The sequence below is a fragment of the Dermochelys coriacea genome, chromosome 25, assembly GCF_009764565.3.
Source record: "Dermochelys coriacea isolate rDerCor1 chromosome 25, rDerCor1.pri.v4, whole genome shotgun sequence".
Taxonomy (NCBI): domain Eukaryota; kingdom Metazoa; phylum Chordata; order Testudines; family Dermochelyidae; genus Dermochelys; species Dermochelys coriacea.
Genome location: NC_050092.1, coordinates 7,663,811 through 7,683,816, shown reverse-complemented (window position 1 = coordinate 7,683,816; position 20,006 = coordinate 7,663,811). Strand labels below are relative to the sequence as shown.

Genomic DNA, 20,006 nt, shown 5'->3' with positions numbered 1-20,006 from the left:
CTCTAATAAATTTGTTAGTCTCTAAAGTGCCACAAGTACTGCTTTTCTTTTTATCCAAAGGCAAAGGAGCAGCTCTTACTCTTAAGTTTGATTGTTCATAGCATGTCTACATTGCAATAAAACAGAGCTGGCCTGTGTCTGCTGACTTGGGCTGGGGCGCGTAACACTGCAGTGTAGATGTTTGGGCTCCCTGCTGTGCTCCTGAGAGCTGTTATCCAGCTGCCTCTTAGCACAATTCTACAAGAAAGGAGGCAGGCAGTCACCTTCAAGAGAACGGCTTCTGTGCTGTTAAATAAAATGTGGGATTTGGCTCAGAAATGTCAGGAGATATCAGGGTTTTTTTGGCATTTGAGAAACATGGTCTGTTCAAACATTGCTGTGTCAGCCCAGCACAGAGAGGTGTTTGAAGAAAGAGCAGCCACAGCTTTGTCTGCTGCATTCTGCACAAAGCACTGTGCAAGGGTGAGTGGTCTTTTCTGCCCACCTTGGGAGCTTAATATTAAACTTGGGGAATGAAGAGTCCAGGGGCCCTCATGTTGAACCCAAAGACTCTCAATAAATTGAAAAGGAGTACTTGTGGCACCTTAGAGACTAACAAATTTTTTTCTAAGGTGCCACAAGTACTCCTTTTCTTTTTGCGAATAGACTAACACGGCTGCTACTCTGAAACCTGTCAATAAATTGACACACCTTCAGCAGTTAAGGACACTTGCCAGCACAATACCATTGGAAAGGACTTGGAAATCTATGGATGAAAAGCACCAAAAGGTGAAAGTGTTAAAATTACATGTATCTTTCAAGATGGCCCCGGCCCCAAACAGCTTCCAAGCCAGTGCAGCCACCTCTTCCATGGAGGATAGGACATAAGAAGTTACACCAAAATGTGGGAGGGGGAGATTGAAGGACCCTGGGGCAAACTTTCCCATACAGTAAGTGCCATGGGTTCACCCAAGCAGTGCGGACAGGGCCTCTGTTCTTAAATTGTATAGTTAAAAATAATGGTTTAAAAATACACACTGCTGTGACTTAACAACCAACGTGTCGCTGGCTCCGCCACCCTGGAACATTGTGGGTGTGGAAAGGCAGGGAGGTACGACTCTGATCTCCCAGCTCGGCAGCTGTTAGACATCGATACACAGCACGCGTTGAACTGTGGGGAGTCCAGCCCCACTGCAGCCTGGCGCATGGAGGAGCGTGTCTGTTTGCAAGGGTTAAAACAGACAGAAGCATGTCGACCTCCTGCGTGTTTTCTGCAGCTGGGGTGGAGGGGAGCCCCCCTCCTCTCCCCTGGAGAAGGGGGGGGTGGTACAGGGCTGGAGGGGAGCCCCCCCTCCCCTCCCCTGGAGAAGAGGTGTGTGGTGGGGGGGGTGGGGAATTTCTCTAGGGCTGGGCCACGTCAGCACATGGCGAGGAACGAGGAAGGAAGGGATGTGAACAGCAGTAGAACTGGGGCGGACAGGGTGGAGGAAACTCTGGAGATGGGGCAGGAGCCGGGCCACAGGGGGGGCACTAGGAACCCTGGGGACGGGGGGGGCATAGGGGAGTCCTGCTGCCTGGCGGGCTGGGGCAGGGATAGGACGGCGGTCCATAGGGGAGCTCACCGCCCGGAGGGGGCGGGGCCAGGGGGCGCTCGCCGCCCGGAGGGAGGGGTGGGCGGGGCCAGGGGGCACTCACCGCCCGGAGGGGGCGGGGCCAGGGGGCGCTCACCGCCCAGAGGGGGCGGGGCCAGGGGGCGCTCGCCGCCCGGAGGGAGGGGTGGGCGGGGCCAGGGGGCGCTCGCCGCCCAGAGGGGGCGGGGCCAGGGGGCGCTCGCCGCCCGGAGGGAGGGGTGGGCGGGGCCAGGGGGCACTCACCGCCCGGAGGGGGCGGGGCCAGGGGGCGCTCACCGCCCAGAGGGGGCGGGGCCAGGGGGCGCTCGCCGCCCGGAGGGAGGGGTGGGCGGGGCCAGGGGGCGCTCGCCGCCCAGAGGGGGCGGGGCCAGGGGGCGCTCGCCGCCCGGAGGGAGGGGTGGGCGGGGCCAGGGGGCGCTCACCGCCCAGAGGGGGCGGGGCCAGGGGGCGCTCGCCGCCCGGAGGGAGGGGTGGGCGGGGCCAGGGGGAGCCCCGCCTCCCGGGAACGCCGGCTTGGCTTCGAGCCGCCGCCCCCGCCCCCCAGCGCCAGGCTTCGCCCGGTGACGCGCGGCCGGCTCGGCCAATGGCGCGCCCGGGGCCGGGATGGGTGGGGGGACGTGGCGCCGCGGCTCGGCCAATGGCGGGCGCGGGGCGAGGGGAAGGAGCCGGGAGCGTCGGAATGCGGCGGCCGCGGGCCCAGGTGCGGGGTCCGGAGCGGGGCCTGCTGGGGAGCGGGGGCCCTGTGGGGTGAGACGGGGCGGGGCGGGGCGGGGCCATAGGGAGTGGGGCAGGGGCTGTGTGCGAGTTAGGGGGCAGGGGGCTGGGAGTGTGGTAGGGGGCTGTGTGGGGGTGGGCCATGGGGGGCAGTGTGTGAGTGGGGCAGGGGGATGTGTGGGGGATAGGGGGCAGGGCAGGGGGCTGTGTGGGGGTGGGCCATAGGGAGGGGCGGCAGTGTGTGAGTGGGGCAGGGGGCTGTGTGGGGGTGGGCCATGGGGGGCAGTGTGTGAGTGGGGCAGCGGGATGTGTGGGGGCTGTGTGGGGGTGGGCCATGGGGGGCTGTGTGTGAGTGGGGCAGGGGGGTGTGTGGGGGCTGTGTGGGGGGTGGGCCATGGGGGTAGTGTGTGAGTGGGGCAGGGGGATGTGTGGGGGATAGGGGGTGGGGCAGGGGGCTGTGTGGGGGTGGGCCATAGGGAGGGGCGGCAGTGTGTGAGTGGGGCAGGGGGCTGTGTGGGGGTGGGCCATGGGGGGCAGTGTGTGAGTGGGGCAGCGGGATGTGTGGGGGCTGTGTGGGGGTGGGCCATGGGGGGCTGTGTGTGAGTGGGGCAGGGGGGTGTGTGGGGGCTGTGTGGGGGGTGGGCCATGGGGGTAGTGTGTGAGTGGGGCAGGGGGATGTGTGGGGGATAGGGGGTGGGGCAGGGGGCTGTGTGAGGGTGGGCCATAGGGAGGGGGGCAGTGTGAGTGGGGCAGGGGGATGTGTGGGGGTGGGCCATGGGGGGCAGTGTGTGAGGGGGCAGGCCATAGGGAGTGGGGGTAGTGTGTGAGTGGGGCAGAGGCATGTGTGGGGGGCTAGGGGGCAGGGTGGGGAGCTATGGGGGGGGAGTGTGTGAATGGGGCAGGGGGATGTGTGGGAGATAAGGGGCTGTGTGGTGGCAGGCCATGGCGGGGGCTGTGTGTGGGTTGGGAGTGGGGTGGGGATTGTGGGGGGGTTAGGGGGCAAGGTGGAGGGCTGTGGGGGGGGCTAGGGGGCTGTGTTGTGGCAGGCCATAGGGAGTGGGGCAGGGGGTGGTGTGGGGGCTAGGGGCAGGGCAGGGGGTTGTGTGGGGGTGGGCCATAGGGAGTGGGGGCTATATGTAGGTAGGGAGTGTGGCAGGGGGCTGAGTGGGAGTTAGGGGTCAGGGCCGAGGACTGTGTTGGGCCAAGGAGTTGAGCGGGGGTTAGGGGTGGAGGGTTGTGTGGTGCTCCAGGCAGATGTAACTTGGGGACATTCATAGGTGCTAGAATTGGGGCTACTGCCGCACCCCCTGGCCTGAAGTGGTTGCCATCACATACAGGGTTTACAGTTTGGTTCGATGGCTCTCGGCAGCCCCAGTATACGCATTGTTCCTGCACCCATGGGGACAGTGGTTCTTGTATTGTAGTTGGAGTGTGGTGAGAGGGTGAGGCTTTTTTGTGTGTGTGGGGGGAGGATTAAAGAGAAGGCTAAAGTTCCTTTGTGTAGATCTCTCTCTCCTCCAGTGTACCCCAGTGGGCAAAGTGGAGACATTGTAACAAGCTCAGCTTTGCTTCCCCCTCTTTCAGATTTTATAAAATCAATGTGCTGATTGAGCCACTCATGGCCTCTATCCAGGGCCTGGCGACTTATTTAGGGGTCTTACCCTGTGCTGTCATGGGGCTGAGTAGGGGAGGGTGATCTTTTCTCTCCCTTAGCAGAGGATGTTGGGGAAGCTGAACCAAAATGTGGGAAGGAGGGACGAAGAATGATGGTTTTGGGGTCATAGCACTGGATTAGGACTCACGAGATGTGGGTTTAATTCCTGGCTGTGCCACAGACTCCCTCTGTGACTATGGGCCAGTCCTTGGGCAGGGACAGTCTCTTGCCACGTGTCTCTACAGCACCCAGCATGATGACGCTCTGCTAGTAGCTTCTAAGGGCTATGTAATAATCTGCTAGACTGAAATATCTTCCCACAAGCCGTGTGGGGACACTGAACCATAACCCTGGAGAGCAGACTGCAGGGATCAGTCCTGGCTTGGCTGGGTGCGAATGAACCAGAAATAGATGCAACGTAAGTGCGGGGCTCATTCATCTCTTGTATCCAGTTTAGAGCAGGTGCCGCTGTGTCTTGCAGAGGTTCTGTTGCTCATCCCACAGCGCTGGGATATCTGTGGCTGACTGGGGCATAACAATTCTCTCCCGTTTCCCTTGTCTCCTTCTAGAGTTGAACCGTGCTGTCTGCACCTGGAGCAGGGGAAACTTTGGCTCTCCAAAGGGTGGGCCAGGCTCCTTTTGGTCTGGCAGCCATGTCCACCTTCAGGCAGGAGAATGTGGAGGACCATTATGAGATGGGAGAAGAGCTGGGCAGGTGAGTGTGCTAACTAGGGGGTCTGCTCTGCTGTGGGTGGTGCCATCTCTTAGCCATAAAGCCAAGAGCCTGACCATTTATAGTCATTAAATAAACCCATGGCGTTTCTTTTGCTACCTTAGTCAAATTCCATTTCTGGTCACTACACCCTGTTTCCATGTTCCCACTCTGTGCGTTCAGTCAGGTGTGGGATTCTCTTTTGCTATTTTAAAGTGTTGGGCAGTTGTGCTGTTCAGCTGCTGTCTTTTTCTCCAGAGCCAGCTCTATTGCAGTGGTAGGTTAAGAAATCTGTTTAGATCCCTTATCTACCTCCCAGGGGGGGTTGCTTGAGGTTTAATGAATATTTAAAACTTGAGCTGGTTGGGAATTTTTTTTACACCACTCCTTCTTTTTTTTTTTTTTTTTTTTTTGGCCAGACAAAGTTCATTCATTGAAACAAACTTTTCATGGGAATAGGCTGGTTTCGATTCTACTTTAGTTGGGGAAGGTTTCTCATGTTCAGGGTGGAGTTTCAACAGAGCTCCAGCCAGCCTGATAGGGGTGGGAGTCTGGGGGAGGACTCAATCTCTCCTGCTGGAGTCGTTCCATTTGTGTAAATAATTAAATATTCATTAGGCCAATATGAGAGACCATACGGTGACAGGCCCTCCTAGAAGGGCCAAGCGTTTTTATTCACAATTCACTCCTTTTTTTTTAGTGGCGCTATGGCTCTTTTTCCCCATAAGCTCACCTCATGTCCCTGTTTGACTGGGTCTGCCCTGCCTCGAAGAGATGACTATGGGTTGCTTAGCATTCTTCATTGGTGTCTCAGTCGCTCTGCATGTTTGGGGCATGTTTCTGGTATGAATCATCTTTGCCTTTCGGCAGAAGCTAGGCCATCTTTAGAACGTGGGAAGAGGAGGCTGTTGTGTTGCGTACAAACTGGGCTTATTCATGTTGGATGCAAAACCTGTGTGTATCTTAGCTGTGTTCCATGCCTTAGCATAAAAATAAACTCTCTCCAAGCGTTTGGTGTTGATTGAGCTACTATTTATTACAGCAGTGCCCAAAGGTCTCACTCGGTGGAGGTCTTTGCTCCAGGTGCTATACAAACCCATAGGAAGAAGCGGCTCCTTTTCCAAAGGGCTTATGGTCTAGCACAGTGATCTTCAGACAGACTCGTGAGCCGCAAGTGGCTCTTTAATGCGTCTCCTGCGGCTCTTTGCAGCACATGATATTAAAACTCAGTGTGATTGAATTATTAACCAATCAGGGTGCTTTTACTATGTGTTAACCAGTTGTAGTTGCTAAGATGATACTTGGTCAGTCATTTTGCTGTGAGAATAATCTATACAAATAGGAAATGAAACAATGAATTCACATGACTGGCTCTTTTGGGTAACGCTGATGTCTAATTTGACTTCTAAACCACTGAGGTCTGAGTATCACTGGGGTACTGCAGTACTGGAGTTTGACTCTTTAGGGGAATGCTTGCTTGTAAACATTACAATAAAAATGGAAAAATCCTTTGTTGGAACATTTCTGATGATCTTAGGCTTCTTAAAAAACCTTTCCCCACCAAATTAATCTTCTGAATCAAATTGAAGTTGGTGGTGTCCCTTGAAGTCTGCATTCCAAGTCTGAACCATAGAAGCAGAGTTAAAGTGGTTTTGGTGTAGCAAGCCCAGAAAAATTCTGATCTGTGTGTGTGAATGGCATTTAACTTTGGCATTAGACTTCGGCATCTAAACCTAGCTGGTGATTACCATGGTGTCTCTGGTTTAAATAACGTGCAACGTTAGATGTTCTTTAGACTGCCTTCAGCATCCTCTGCTGCTAGCTAAGCGGTGTTGTGTATGGGAATATCCCTCGGGAGTTCCTTAGGGACAGTGTTTTCCTTTTGAGGGCTGTAACCGCACAGGTGGCCCTGTTGGTGTTTAAATAAGAATGACGCTCGTTAGAACCCTGCACAGGCTCAAAGCATTTTCCAAGCAATCCTCCCTCTGCTCCTGGAAGGCAGACAGGCCGGGAGTGTTACCTGGGCAGGGGTATTGGCGTGGGGCTTTGTGGGTCTGGCCCATGCTGCAGTGCATAGGTGCGTCCTTCTTCTGTTTACCTTGAGATGGTAATCTGGTCTTCTCCATTGCCGGGCATAAGAGCTGGCAGCTCTTCAGGTGAGCTCTTCCAGAGGCTTTTAAGGTTACATTCCTGGGTCTGTTGATCTTTAGTTGAATTCTCTTTTCAAGTCTGCTGGACCAACCTGCTGCTGCTGTAGTTCTGCCTTCTTGGGCAGCAGACAAAGGTTCGTTTCATGGGTTCCTCTAATCTCTGGGCTCCCCAGCCCCTTGGGAAGGAGTTGTCACCAACCCGTCCAGCTGAGCAAGGAGCAGCATGAATTCCTCTTGCTCCCTCCTGTTCAGGCAGCTGGAAGGTTGACCACTGTGGCAGTGAAGAGAGATGGGTGCGCGGGGTGGGGGATGACAAGATTTTTAAAGGAGGCAAGTGGTTCCCCCTTCCTCTGTGCTTTGGGTTTGACTAATGTGTTTATAAAGGGGTGAGCATCTTAAAATTGGGGGTGCCTCTTGCTCCCTAGAGAAGGAATCCAGGGAATCACTTGGTCTTTACTGCTCTGGCTGTCTCTCTCCTTTGGTGTGTGAATATTTCATCACTTCTCTGTCCCAACAGGGGAGTTAAGGGCAAGATGACCTCGTTATTTCTGCATTTCCTAGAAGACATTGGTTTGTTAGACACTTCATGCTTCGTAGCCCTGCTTCTTCCTCCCTGCATAGCACACTCTCCTCCAGCCAGGCTGCTGGATTTTGCTGGTGGGAGTCTGGGAAGCCTTTAGCATTTGATCAGCTCTGACTGTTTCCTTTCTGAGCGTAGCCTTTTATGGAAAGTTCAGGCCCAGCGGCTGCCAACCAATGAAGCGAGCCTTGATGTCACTGTTTAAAAATGTAAATAACCCCATTGGAGGCGGAAATGCTGGCAGTGTAATGAGGAGGACGATGATGCAGGGTAGGGTGACCAGATGTCGCTATTTTATAGGGACTGTCCCGATATTTGGGGCTGTCTCTCTTTTATAAGCGCCTATTACTCCCCACCACCAGTCCCGATTTTTCACACTTGGTATCTGGTCACCCTAACGCAGGGGCAGTTAATTTTGATCCTCCCAGGAAGAAGAAGAAGAAATGCACCTATATCTGGGCATGTAACTTCCAGAGGTTTAGTGGGTAGATCAAGGGACTGGGTGGGGTCAGAATTCCCTGGGTTCTGTTTTTTGACTCTGTCGCCAACCCCCTGTTTGTCAGTAACATCACCTCTCAGAGCCTCGCTTTTCCTGCTTGTAAAATGGGGGTGTCACTGACGTAGACCATGGCGGGGAGCATGTGTTATAAATTAGTATTCACAAAGCACTTGCAAATCTAAAGAGCTCTGTAAGCACTGAGCATTACAGCCTGGGTGAGTTGCACAGATACTTTTCTCCCCAAATGCTCCTCACGGTGAAATTGACATCTCGGGGTGCTCTGGAATGGTGGTTGGAACTCTTGAGCCGCTGGCTTCATAGGTCTGAAGGCTGGAAGGGACCACTGTGATCATTAGACCATGGGAAGTCTGCCTAATTCCGGCACTGAACCGCAAGTTACAGGGCTACGTATCAGCAGGATATTGACACATTGTTACCATGATATGCTTCCTGATACCTGGGTAGATTAATACGTTTCAAGGAAGGGCTAGAGATTTGTATGAATCGGAATAGCATCTGCAGTAACGTACTTAGGATAAAACCAGTGTGAGCCATCAATCTTCACACTCTAGGATGTTAACTGAATGCTAGCTGCAGCCTGGAGGGAAGTCCCTTCCTTCCTTCCCTCATCCTACCCAGCACAGCAGCACATAGTGGCGGTATCGGTTTATTCCAATCCTGCATCTGATGCATCACATATTAACAACCACGGGGGATGAGCTGAGCTATTGATCTGTCGTGGGTCGGCAGCAATTCGGTCCGTTTGTATGCCACAGGCGGTTGAAATGTGCTCTCCAAGAAAGGCTTTTATTCTGCCTTGGTGCTCAGCTTTCTCAGAGTCCATGGTGCCTTCATCCCTGAGTTGGCCAAGTGGTGCATGGAGAAGGCAGACACTTAGACCTGGAGTCGAGTGGAAGGGCTTTACCTGCTGCCTGTGGAAGCACTGTGTCTCCCAGCGGGTTTGTCAGGAGTTGTACCCTTCTCAGTAAGGAAACGCACCAACGGGAGGTCTCTTTAGAACATAGCAGACTGTAGCTGCCCCACTGCAGTCACCGATTCCTCCAGGCAGGTGCCAGTGAGGAGCCGTCTTATTAACTGCCGCGTCCCCTCTCCTCGTGCAGCGGCCAGTTCGCCATTGTGCGGAAGTGCCGGGAGAAGAAAAGCGGCCTGGAGTATGCGGCCAAGTTCATCAAGAAGCGGCGCCTGTCGTCCAGCCGGCGGGGCGTGAGCCGGGAGGAGATCGAGAGGGAGGTGGACATCCTGCGGGAGATCCAGCACCCCAACATCATCACGCTCCACGACATCTTTGAGAACAAGACGGACGTGGTGCTGATCCTGGAGCTGGTCTCTGGGGGTGAGCTCTTTGACTTCCTGGCTGAGAAGGAGTCTCTGACGGAGGAAGAGGCCACCCAGTTCCTCAAACAGATCCTGGATGGGGTCCACTACTTGCATTCCAAGCGCATCGCGCACTTCGACCTGAAGGTAAGTCTCGGCCTATGATGCCCAGGGCCGTTGCCTGCTAGATGCAGAGGAGTCAATGTGGATGGACCCGTCGGCTGTGAGGCCGGCTCCATCTTGTGCGATGATGTCATTAGATTTTTTTTTTTCTCAGCTAAATGAGAACAAAGCCAGTCGGCTCCGAGGGCTGCTACGGGAAATTGTTCGTGGTCCAGTAGTTGGGGCTCTTTTTTCCTTGGGTGTGGTGTGGTGCCGCGGGGGATGGGAAATGAGGTGTGCTTTTCCAGGTGAGGCATAGACCAAGCAATCAGGACTTGCTTTTGTCTCCCCTTCCCAAGCCCTCTGAATCCAAACATATGGGCTGAATTCTGCTCTCGTTTGCGCTGGTGCCAAATCATTTATTCCGGTGGAGTACTCTGGGTGTTTGCTGGCATGTTCGTGATCAGACTCCGGCCTGTTGCTTTCAAGTCAAACCGAAGCATGTAAGCACAGATGCAAAACACTGAACCCAGATCGGATACCCTGTGCTTCACCTACGCAGGTGAAGCTGGGACAGGCAGTGAAGGGCTCTTGAGAGATAGTAAACACAACCACAGTAGCAAAATACACGCAGTGCTTGTGTAAAGTCACTGAGCATTGAGTCCAGTGTCTCGGCTGCAGCTGAGGCTCATCTGTGGCATTCTGAATGGAGGTTTGAAATAACCACGTAGAAATGGTTCCACGCCAGCCACACTTGCTTCCTGTGCGGCTTAGTCTCTACTTCCTGATGCAATGCATTTTTAACTCCCCTCGGCAATGGCGGTACAGCTACGGGAGAGCAAGCTGCCTTTCAGATCCCAGCCAGAGTCTGCAGGGCTGGCAGCTTGGAAAGCCGTGTTCTGAGTGGAGATGACTGAAGCCTGGTCTATGCTAAAAAATTAATTTGACCTAAGCTAGGTTGGTGGTTCGTGTCCATGCTATGCCCCCTTTGTTGGCTGTCGCACCCTCACCAGGAGCACTTTCATTGATTTAACTGGGTGGGGGAACTGACAGCTGGAGCCTCACCCCTGCCCTGGGGCCCCCAGCCCTGGCACTACCATATGGGGCTCTCAGCCGGAGCCCCTAGCCCTGCCAACAACATAAGCTGTGTTACGTTGACCTAACTCTGTAGTATAGAGTTAGACCAAGCCTGAGGGGGGAAAGGAGGATAGGGGATCACAGGATGTCTCTTTCCAGTATAGAGTTGCACTCAAAGGTACAGGGATCTTAGTGAGCATTGCTGGAAGCCAATATGAAAAAGCCCTGCTGCTTTTGCTTCTCTCCAGCCTGAGAACATCATGCTGCTGGACAAGAACGTGCCAAACCCCCGCATCAAACTCATCGACTTCGGCATTGCTCACAAAATCGAAGCAGGGAACGAGTTCAAAAACATCTTTGGGACCCCGGAGTTCGTAGGTAAGAGGGGAAGTGGCATGGTGGTGGCTCTCAGGGTTCTGGAGGCTTGTTTGAATCTGGGAAAGATGCCCTGTGACTTCGCAGTGAAGGAGAGCCAGGGTGGCTGGTTGGGAGCTGTATTCCTGCATGCTGGCCCTGTGTGTCAGAGCCAACAACGCTCTATCAGCTGTGTATCCCAGGACCGCCATGAGTCTGAGGAAGCTGCCAGTGCAGCCCTGGACTGGGCAAGATTCGGGTACCCTTACTACAGCTCTTTGAGGTCCCCAGGAGAAAAGTATCACCAAAGCTCTGGCTATGTCCAGTTGGGTGAGGGTTTGAGTCGTTGCACGAGATGGCTGAAGCTGCTTGCAATGGACTCTCCCTGCAGCATAACTTTGTCTGTCTCTCTCCTTCTAAAGCCCCTGAAATAGTGAACTACGAGCCCCTGGGGCTGGAGGCTGACATGTGGTGAGTATGCCATGACACTCCATCATAACCACAGGCCCGTTGTAGAACATCTGCTGATGTGGGTGGCTTCGACCCAGTTCTTAGTGAGCAGGTGTTTGTACCCTCTCTGTGGTAGACACCAGCTGGCAGCTTCTTTACAGAGGCCTAGAATTAAATGCACCTGGAGACTGAACCGTCATCTTGTTGCTGGAGGGGAGTCCTTCTAAGCCGTGGTTGAGGGGTGCTGTTTGGGCAATGTGAGGGAAGTGGCTCATACCAGCTGATATGCTAGCTAGCGGGCCATGTGCTATCTTGGCCCATACACTAGCTTGTAGTGCTAATATGTATGTGGCCCATTCTTGTAGATAAATGGGTTGCTTCAGTCTATGGGGCTGTCAACCTGGCACTGGCAATCAGTCTGGGAGGAGGGGATTCTGCATCTGTGGGCCTTGTTTCTGTCCCTTGGTTGTCTTGCGTATCCAGGCAGTGTTCTGGCTGGGGTCTGCTGACCCCGTTGCTGTCTGCTCAGTGTCCCCATCTAATTCCCTGCTTTTATGTATTTTTGTTCCTCATCTATTGTCCTAGGTTGATACCTGGTTCTGTGGTACCCCTCTCTGAAGAGGGCAGGCCTTTAATTCCTGGTGGGCCCCACCAATCCGACTTGCTAATGCTGCTAAATCTAGCTCTGGGGTGGGGGTGGGTGGGTGTTGGGCTTGTGGGCTAGGGCTCAAGATAGGCCTGTAATCACCGAAGGCTGAGTGGGATTTGGATGACTTGCACATCCTGGATGTTTCTAATGAAATAACCCAACCCTGGATTCCCTGACCTGAGCTTTGATCTTTAACTTGGGACGCTAACAGGGAACCTTGTCCTAGACCTAGAAAACGTCTGTGCTAAGGGAAAGGTGAAATCTTGGGGAAAGCTGGCTGCAGGATGGACCAATCTGTCACTAATATGTGCCCTCTGTTGGAAAACCGAAAAAACTTGAGGCTGGAGTGAGGAAAGACCTGATCTACAATGCAGTGATCTTATGTCCTCTCTCTCTCCCCCCTAGGAGCATCGGGGTCATCACATACATTCTGTGAGTATAAAGACAATTCGTCTCTCTGGGTAAGAATATGCTCTTCTGTGCTTGAGGAGACCGTTGTCAAGGGCTGGGATTCAGGACTCCTTGGTCCTACATCCAGCTCTGTCACTGCCTGACCTGGAATGAGTCCATCAGTCCTCCTCCCCCCCCTCCCCCCGTGACTAAGGTCAGAGGAACTGGAGTAATGTTAGTTCCTCGTGGGGGCTGCATGAGTCCTGCAGACCTGGAGTTTGGGAGTGAGCAGCAGGGTTTGGCGCTGTTGGCACAGAGCGGTGTCTGATCTCTCCCTGCAGTCTAAGTGGTGCCTCTCCATTCCTGGGTGAAACAAAGCAGGAGACCCTGACGAACATCTCTGCTGTGAACTATGACTTCGACGAGGAGTATTTCAGCAACACCAGCGAGCTGGCCAAGAACTTCATCCGGCGCCTGCTCGTCAAGGATCCCAAGTACGAGACCAGTCGGTTGAAACGAACCGTGGGGAGCGAGGCGTGGGGACGGTCTGCTGTCTGCCCAGAACTGCCCCCTGCCAGCAGTCTCTAAAAGCCCCAGCCTCCCTCTTGTTGCCATTGTGCAGTGGACGAACTTGGCTAACCTGCTGCTTGTTGTCACCCCAGAGCACGCTCTGTGTAAGCGGAATGGCAGGCGAGTGCCCCGTCTTAGGCCATAAATCAGCTAGAAGTGCTGTTTTCTCATGTCCGTATCCTCCGACAGCTGCTTATCTGCCATCAACAGGGTCCAGTCTTGCACAATATCCTCAAAGCCAAAATATCTGCTGCTCCAGGTGTGCAGGTTTAGTGGGAGCTGTTGGACTGGCTCTTGTCTCTCCAGGACGATAGTCTGTTACCAGACTGCCGTTGCAGTACCTCTGACAGCAAGTGCCCCTCTAACAGGGTTCCCGCACTTAGCAGAGAAGCTAGTTCCCCTTGGGCAGCGGTTGGGTCCGCAGGGCAGGAAGGCAAATAATTACAGTACAGCCTGTGTAGGGGAAGCTGCTGCTGATTTGACAGCTGGAACTTGGTGGGATTAAAGCAGAGACTGAGAATAACTGGCCCAACTCTCTCTGCATGTGGGTTTCATCTGAAAACTAGTGACCCGAGCGGGCCAAAAGCTCGGTCCAGCTGCTGTAGCCTCTAACAACCAGACCTAATGTCATTGCAGGAAGCGGATGACAATTGCCCAGAGCTTGGAGCATCCTTGGATTAAGGTAAAAATCCATAAATTCTTGTGGCCTGGCTCCGTTTCCCAAAGGTACCGAACAGCCCAACTCCCATGGATGGGAACGGTGTGCATACAGCCTCCTTCGGAGAATCTGGCCATTCATCGTGTTGTCTTCAATTGCACTTGGCATCACCCTTTAAGCAAGAGGCTTTTGCTTTTCATTCTCTCCACCAGCCTGGAGATCTAGCAACTGTGCTGACTTGGTCTAGAGGGAGCTGATCCCTGCCCAACCTTGAAGCAGGGGTGGGGGCAAAACAATGTGGAATTCTCTAAAGGCAGGGAAGTGGAGGACCGGAGGCCATCTCTCCCTCAATATTGGCTTGCACCATGGAGATAAGGGAACTGCACTGCCTGTGGGCTGGCTGTGAACCATGCTGTGAAGCATATGGTGTGAATGCAACTGCAGGGCTTGCTGTCGGGCTGTTTAAATGCACAGCCTGGAGGTGGGAGGGAAGAGTCATTGACCCTGGATGGTACCCGAGAGCTGAGTTTTCCCTTCTCCTTGCAGGTGATCAAGAGGAGGAACGTTCGCAATGAAGACAACGGCAAGAAGCCGGAGAGGCGGCGTCTCAAGACCACTCGGCTCAAGGAGTACACCATCAAGTCCCACTCCAGCATGCCCCCCAACAACACCTACATCAACTTTGAGCGCTTCTCCAAGGTCCTGGAGGAGGTGGCTGCAGCTGAGGAGAGCCTCCGGGAGATGGAGAGGAACAAGAAGTCCTTCCGGGAGGACATCGAAGCCTTGCGCTCCATCTACGAGGAGAAGGAGTCCTGGTACAAGGAGGAGAATGAGAGCATCAGCCAGGACCTGCGCCAGATCCGGCAGGAGCTGCAGAAGACAGAGGCCCTGAAAAAGCAGACCCAGGAGGAGACCAAGAGCACCCTCCTGGTGGCCAATGGGCTTAAACGGCGCTACCGGAAGCTGGAGAACCGCTATGAGGCTCTGGCCAAGCAGGTGGCCTCAGAGATGAAGTTCGTGCAGGAGCTGGTGTGGTCAATGGAGCAGGAGAAGCTGCAGGTCGGAGAGGGGGACTGCAGCATCCGCTAGCCTTCATCCTCTGAACTTGTGGGGCTGGGGAGGAGGACACGGTGGTGGGGAGAATACCTTTGCCACGGCCTGTGCCCACTTGAGCTTCATCTATTCACCAGGAGCCCGAGAGGCTCTGCCTTAATGGCATAAAACCAGAGTAGATTGCTGCAGCATTTAGTATTGAGGTATGACAGCCTAGACACTACAACTCCCATCATGCAATGCTTCTGATCCAAACTGTAGTCTGTTGAGCCACTGCATGCTGGGATCTGTAGTCTTCCCCAAATTGCCCCACCATATTGAAGTAGAAGGCTGCACTATTTATGGGCTGGTCTCTGGCCAGCCCCCTGTTTTGAGGGTGAATTGGCTATGGCAGCTCTTAATCACTTGCGAGTGGGTCCAGTCCTTGTCCAAGGACTTAGGCTGTTTCTTACTCTGAAATTAACTAAATCCCTTGCTGAGCATTCTTAATGGTCCATCTCTCTTCCCCCCTCCTGCTCTGACCACCAGCAGTGAAGTTGTGACTTATCTTCTAACTCCTTGCAGCCATGGCTGCGATGATCCTGACCTGGGTACTGCAGCTGCTTGGACTTCTAGAGCATCCTGACAGTGGGAGCTGCTCTTGCAAGTTCATAAGACTCTTGCCTTTCTGGGGAGAGAGAGCAGCAGGTGTTCCCAGATATACTAGTTCCGTGGGGCACAGCGGAATGGCTCAGGGAGGGGCCCCTGATCTGTGCATTGTACAGACTCTCGATAGCTCCTGACGCGTTTGGAGAGTGAAGAGCCAAACCGTTTGGAAAAAGGGGCTTCTAATGGGCCAGTCTGTAACCTGGCTGCCGAGTTCTCCTGAGCTGGGCAACTCATCTTAGCCGACCTCCTTAGCCGGCTTGCACAGTGGCGGCCTGTCAGTACCCTTGCCAGTAGAATCTCTCACTGATTTGCGGTCTCCTCAAGAGCTGTTACTTCAGCAGTGTGACCTTCTTTCCTTCTCGGGAACTGCCTTTGTCCCTAAGCGACCCAAGCTGGGGGAGGGCTTTAATTTCTTTTTAAACTATCCAAGCCGCTCTGCTGTTGGACATACATTTTCTTATCATTCTGGGCGGAGAATTGATCACCCTGCAATAATCCTAACCACTGCGACTAGAGCTGCCTCCCATCCAGCAGTTACTAGTTTTCTGTTGGTCTGTAGGGCTTGGGCTTGCTTTAGGGCTTCTGGGCACCGTTCCCAGCTGCACAGGATGCTCTGGAAGGCCTCTGTAATGTTAGGGCCTCCTCTCCATGATCCTTGCCCTTTCCCAGGGTTTAATTTGCACCTCTCTCAATCCTGGCTGCGGAAAAGACTGGCTGAGCTCTCCTGAGCCAGTGCTGGGTTGGAGAATTGAGTCCTTCCTCTTAATGAGGGCAGGGTTTGGCCTTCTCCTGCCACGCGTCCTCCCTGCTGGCCTGCATATCGAAGACCCAGCTTTATCCGAGGCAGGGGAGCCCTGGGAGTCTAGGATCCCAAACCCAGGCAGGCGTCTTCCCAAGATACACTGGGTGTTCTGCGGCTCTGATGGCAGCAGGGGCTGCCATGAACATACCTGCCCACGTCAACTCCCCGCGCCTGGTGTCTGCATCTCCTTTTCTACACCTCCTGGCCTGGATGCTCCTCCGGAGCAATCTTGGCTGGCGATGTTCCTTCTGCTTCTCGGAGCCTTTTTCATCTGTGAATTGCTCGTCGTCTCCCGCTCCCGAAGCAGCCGGATACCTCCCAGATTCAGTCTCTGCCTGTCACGTGGTTTCTGTTTTCCCTCGGCTTGGATCTTGGTGCCGCTCAGCCCTGAGCCCTTGTAGGGGTCTGTGCAGCCTTTTTCTATCAACCTCTTTCTTCTTTGTACAGTAGGAATACCAGCGTTGTGGAAGCTAGAGATGGGAAAGATCAACTAGCAGGCACATGGAGTTGGCTAACGCAATGTAGGTCCTTCCTTGCTGTCCCCTTTGCTGTCTCTTCTGCCTCTTCCCTGATTCTCTTCCAGGCTGCCTGGCATTGTGCCCAGTACTCCAGACTGGATTTGCTGGCCACAGCAGGGCATAAGGGTTTCTCCTGACTCCTGCTCCTTGTTCTGCATGTTCCTAACCGCTGTTTGTCACTGACCAGATCTTCAGTTTCTCTCCTGCCCTAGTGGCCTGATTCAGTGTTTGGCCCTCAAGGGCCTAATTCCCTTAGACGTTTCTCCCCAGTCCTCTCCTTATGTTAGTCGCATGCAAAAGCCACTTGTCAGTGCTTGTCCCTTTTCTCCCCTATCCCTGACCCACCTTTGGGCGTTGACTGGCCTCTCTGCACTTCCCATCTCCCTGCATGTTGCCAGCATGCGCCAGATCAGAGCCCACGGTCTGTAGTACTTGATTTGTCACTTCCCTGTAGTTATTCCCCCACTGCCTTCCACCCAGGGACCTCAGAGTGCTTTGCAGACACCAACTGAAGCTCCGTTGACCCTGTGGTCAGAATCTGCCTATGTTTTAGAGGTGAACTGAATTACACGGTCAAATCACTGACCCGTGGGAACAGAACCCAGGAGTCCTGCCTTCCATCCCCATCTCGACCCACTAGCCAATCCTCTTGCCTGCGAGCTAACCACATTTCTACCTGCACCACCCATGTCCATTTACGGCTGCTCTGTGGCCTGTTACCCAGTCAACTTTGTATTTTGTCGGTAAAACATTCACTGCCTTGATGCTGCCCCCTTGCTGCATTGTACTGACAGCTGCTTTGATAATTCAACTGTTTGAGTCTATACTGTACCTTGAATTTCAGTTTCCCTAACTTTGACCCTTACAGCCACATGCTGTCTTCAACCCCAGGTCCAATCAGTTTCCTTTCTTGGCTTCCCTCCCATCTCTCCTAGCCTGGAGTTTGCTTTATACAACCATCCAGTGCAAGAAAGAGTCTGCATCCAGACCGGCAGTGGTGGGGGATAAAGGTAACAGTCTCTCAAGCTGGAAAACAATCAGGCTGCAAACGTGGCATATGCAGCTTGTTTGGTTTCTTCTGGTCTGTGGACTCTAGCGTCAGGAGTGGAAGAATGCGAAGAATGCCCTGGATTTTCCTGGCTTTTGTGCTAACTCTTCATCATTGATCCCTCCAGGGAGATAGCAGCGAGGAATTTGTTGCTTTACAGCTCATGCCTCTGCATTGAAAAGCCAAGCAGGCTAGTGACTATGTGGCTTGAGAATCCCTTTTCAGCTAGTCTCTCTCAACCCCTTCTTTCTTCCGTGTCTCTTGTCCGTTAAACAGAGACAATCTGTGACCAAAGACTTTGAATCTCACGGGGGCCCAATCCTTGCAGTTGCCAGATACGCTCCAGTCCTGTGGATTTCACTGGGAATAAAGGATTGCTTGTCACTTCCCAGGATCGGGCCCCACATCTGCAAGGAGTGTAATTTCTACTCTGCGCTCATGTCACTTGTTGCCAGGCTACGTAACCAGAGAGGGAGTAAGACCCTGGCGGTCGGTGTGAAGGCTGAATCCTGGGTGTGGTTGGATAGGACAGCAGCTACGCCTAGAAATCTCTCCAACGTTCTCTTTACCCAGCTTAAGGATTTGGGCTCCATATTGTAAAATGAAAGAACAAGAAAATGCCTAGCGGAGAATATTGCTCTTCTCTTCCTGCGCAGAGGTGATGTTTGATGCCCTTATCCCATTCTGATTGTATTACCCTTTTCTCCTGTGCCATAGCTCCAAAGGTCATGGATTCGAAAGGCAGCCCCGTGCCTGCGTACGGTGCAGCATTGAGGGCTGTCGTACCTCTTGAACTCTGAGCTGTAGTGCCCCTGGTGCCACTCGGAGATTAAATAGACCCGTGCGTTTGTGCCAATCCCAGTTGAAAGCACCATTGTGTGTGCCATAACCCAGCACCTAACTTCCGTAATGAAGTGAAAGCGCCCTCTGGACAGCATTCAGGCGAACTTGTTCTAGTGGCATGGAAATGTCTGTGTAAAATAAGGGAGGGACCTGGACGGGTTGATCTCTAGGCCTGGTTGGATACACAGTGGATCAGAGAAACTAGATACTCAACAAAGAGATGTTGGTTGCCAAGCCGGTACCAGATCTGCAGAAAACGTGTTTTCCTGACTTCTTCCTTGGCTGTGATGTGTGATCTCCAAGTGTCCTTTCTGTACCAATCTGCTGTGTGTTCCAAGGGGCTGTAGGAGGGAACCTTGCAGCCACTCCTGTATGTTCCTGGTTTTTGAATACCTTTACCCCCAGTGTTGGAAAAAGCAGATGCCAGTGTGGGATTAAATAGATGACGGGAGGCAGATGTGAAATACCAGGTGAGATGTGGGGTTTGTCCACAGTCTGGTCTCAAGCTGCTTGGATTAGTTGGGAGCCCTCTGGTGTGCTCGAGTGTATTGCACTTTGGCAATCCTTTGCTGTCCTTGAGCAGGATCAGCTTCACTTCCCGTCCAGGGAAAGTCCTTAGCCAGTTCCTGAAGCTGCAAGCAGATGTCAACACAACACAGGGCCTTGAGGAGGGAGACGAGCATGGGCTGGATCTTGGGGAATCCTGCTGCTTGTCATGAACATGGTAGTGGGGGAAGATAGAAACTCCTTCTGTGTGAGAGTCACTAGCCACTGGGACCCCTGGCCCACTCCCAGAGCATGTCTCCGCTTGGCGTAGGGGTCCCCAATGGAAAGGCTAAGAAGTCTCTGGGGAACAGCGGCTCTGCCATTGCTTGGGGGCATGGGGTTGATTGGTTTGTATCAGAACCTAAGGTTGAAAGGCAGATGGTGCCTCTAGCTCCTTGCCTGAAGCATGTGTTGGAAGGAGGGCTGTAGTACAGCTCAGCAGCAACAACTAGCAGCCAATCAGTGTTCAGCTTTCCCTGAAAGGAGTCGGGGGTTGGCCAATCACTGACTCTCATTGTTATGAATGTAGACCAGGTCTGAGCCCTCTTTCGTGGTTCACCCACCTGGCTGTCTGGGCTCATGGGTCGTGTGTTCTGTGCCATGTCCTACTGCCTGTGTAGCAGGGAGATGTATTAACCTAGGTGTAGGTCATTTTTATTAGGAACGAGTGAACCCATGTACTCCTCTGCTCTGACACGCACCATCCAGTACCAATAGGTTATACGAGCCTGTCTTTATTTGAAAGGAATAAAGATTTCTGTAGCAACGGCCTGTAGCATTGGCGTTTGTTCTCACATGGGTGGGAGGGGACAAGATAGCCTCAGCAGGGCGAGCTTATATTGGAAAACTCTCTATGTGCCTCTCGCCTCCAAGGTACTGGTTCGAATCCAGCCAGAGGAGAGAGTTAGCTAAGCTGCTTAACGGTAGATCACCATAAGGGTGCCCTGCATAGAGTCCACGTTGTCATGTCCATGTGATTGCAAACCCCACCTTGCTTCCCCCTTGCCATGCCCCATAGGGGCCGGGCACTGTTCTGTGGCTAAA

At 53.5% G+C, this 20,006-nt stretch overlaps 1 protein-coding gene across 5 annotated transcripts; it reads left to right on the top strand.

Moving 5' to 3' along the window:
- Window positions 1–2,158: 2,158 nt before the first annotated feature.
- Window positions 2,159–19,728, top strand: DAPK3 (death associated protein kinase 3). 5 transcript variants are annotated; one of them, XM_038384060.2, is made up of 10 exons: window positions 3,549–3,766; window positions 4,224–4,396; window positions 4,548–4,693; window positions 9,041–9,401; window positions 10,682–10,811; window positions 11,210–11,258; window positions 12,292–12,318; window positions 12,618–12,770; window positions 13,483–13,528; window positions 14,051–19,728. In XM_038384060.2, exons 3-10 carry the CDS (start codon window positions 4,632–4,634, stop codon window positions 14,591–14,593), a joined length of 1,371 nt encoding a protein of 456 aa, XP_038239988.1. In that variant the 5' UTR covers window positions 3,549–3,766; window positions 4,224–4,396; window positions 4,548–4,631; the 3' UTR covers window positions 14,594–19,728. The 5 variants fall into 5 exon arrangements, with proteins under 5 accessions (XP_038239984.1, XP_038239989.1, XP_038239988.1 ...); XM_038384056.2 differs by lacking the exons at window positions 3,549–3,766; window positions 4,224–4,396 and adding an exon at window positions 2,159–2,310; XM_038384061.2 differs by lacking the exons at window positions 3,549–3,766; window positions 4,224–4,396 and adding an exon at window positions 2,336–2,357.
- The last annotated feature ends 278 nt before the right edge of the window (window positions 19,729–20,006 follow it).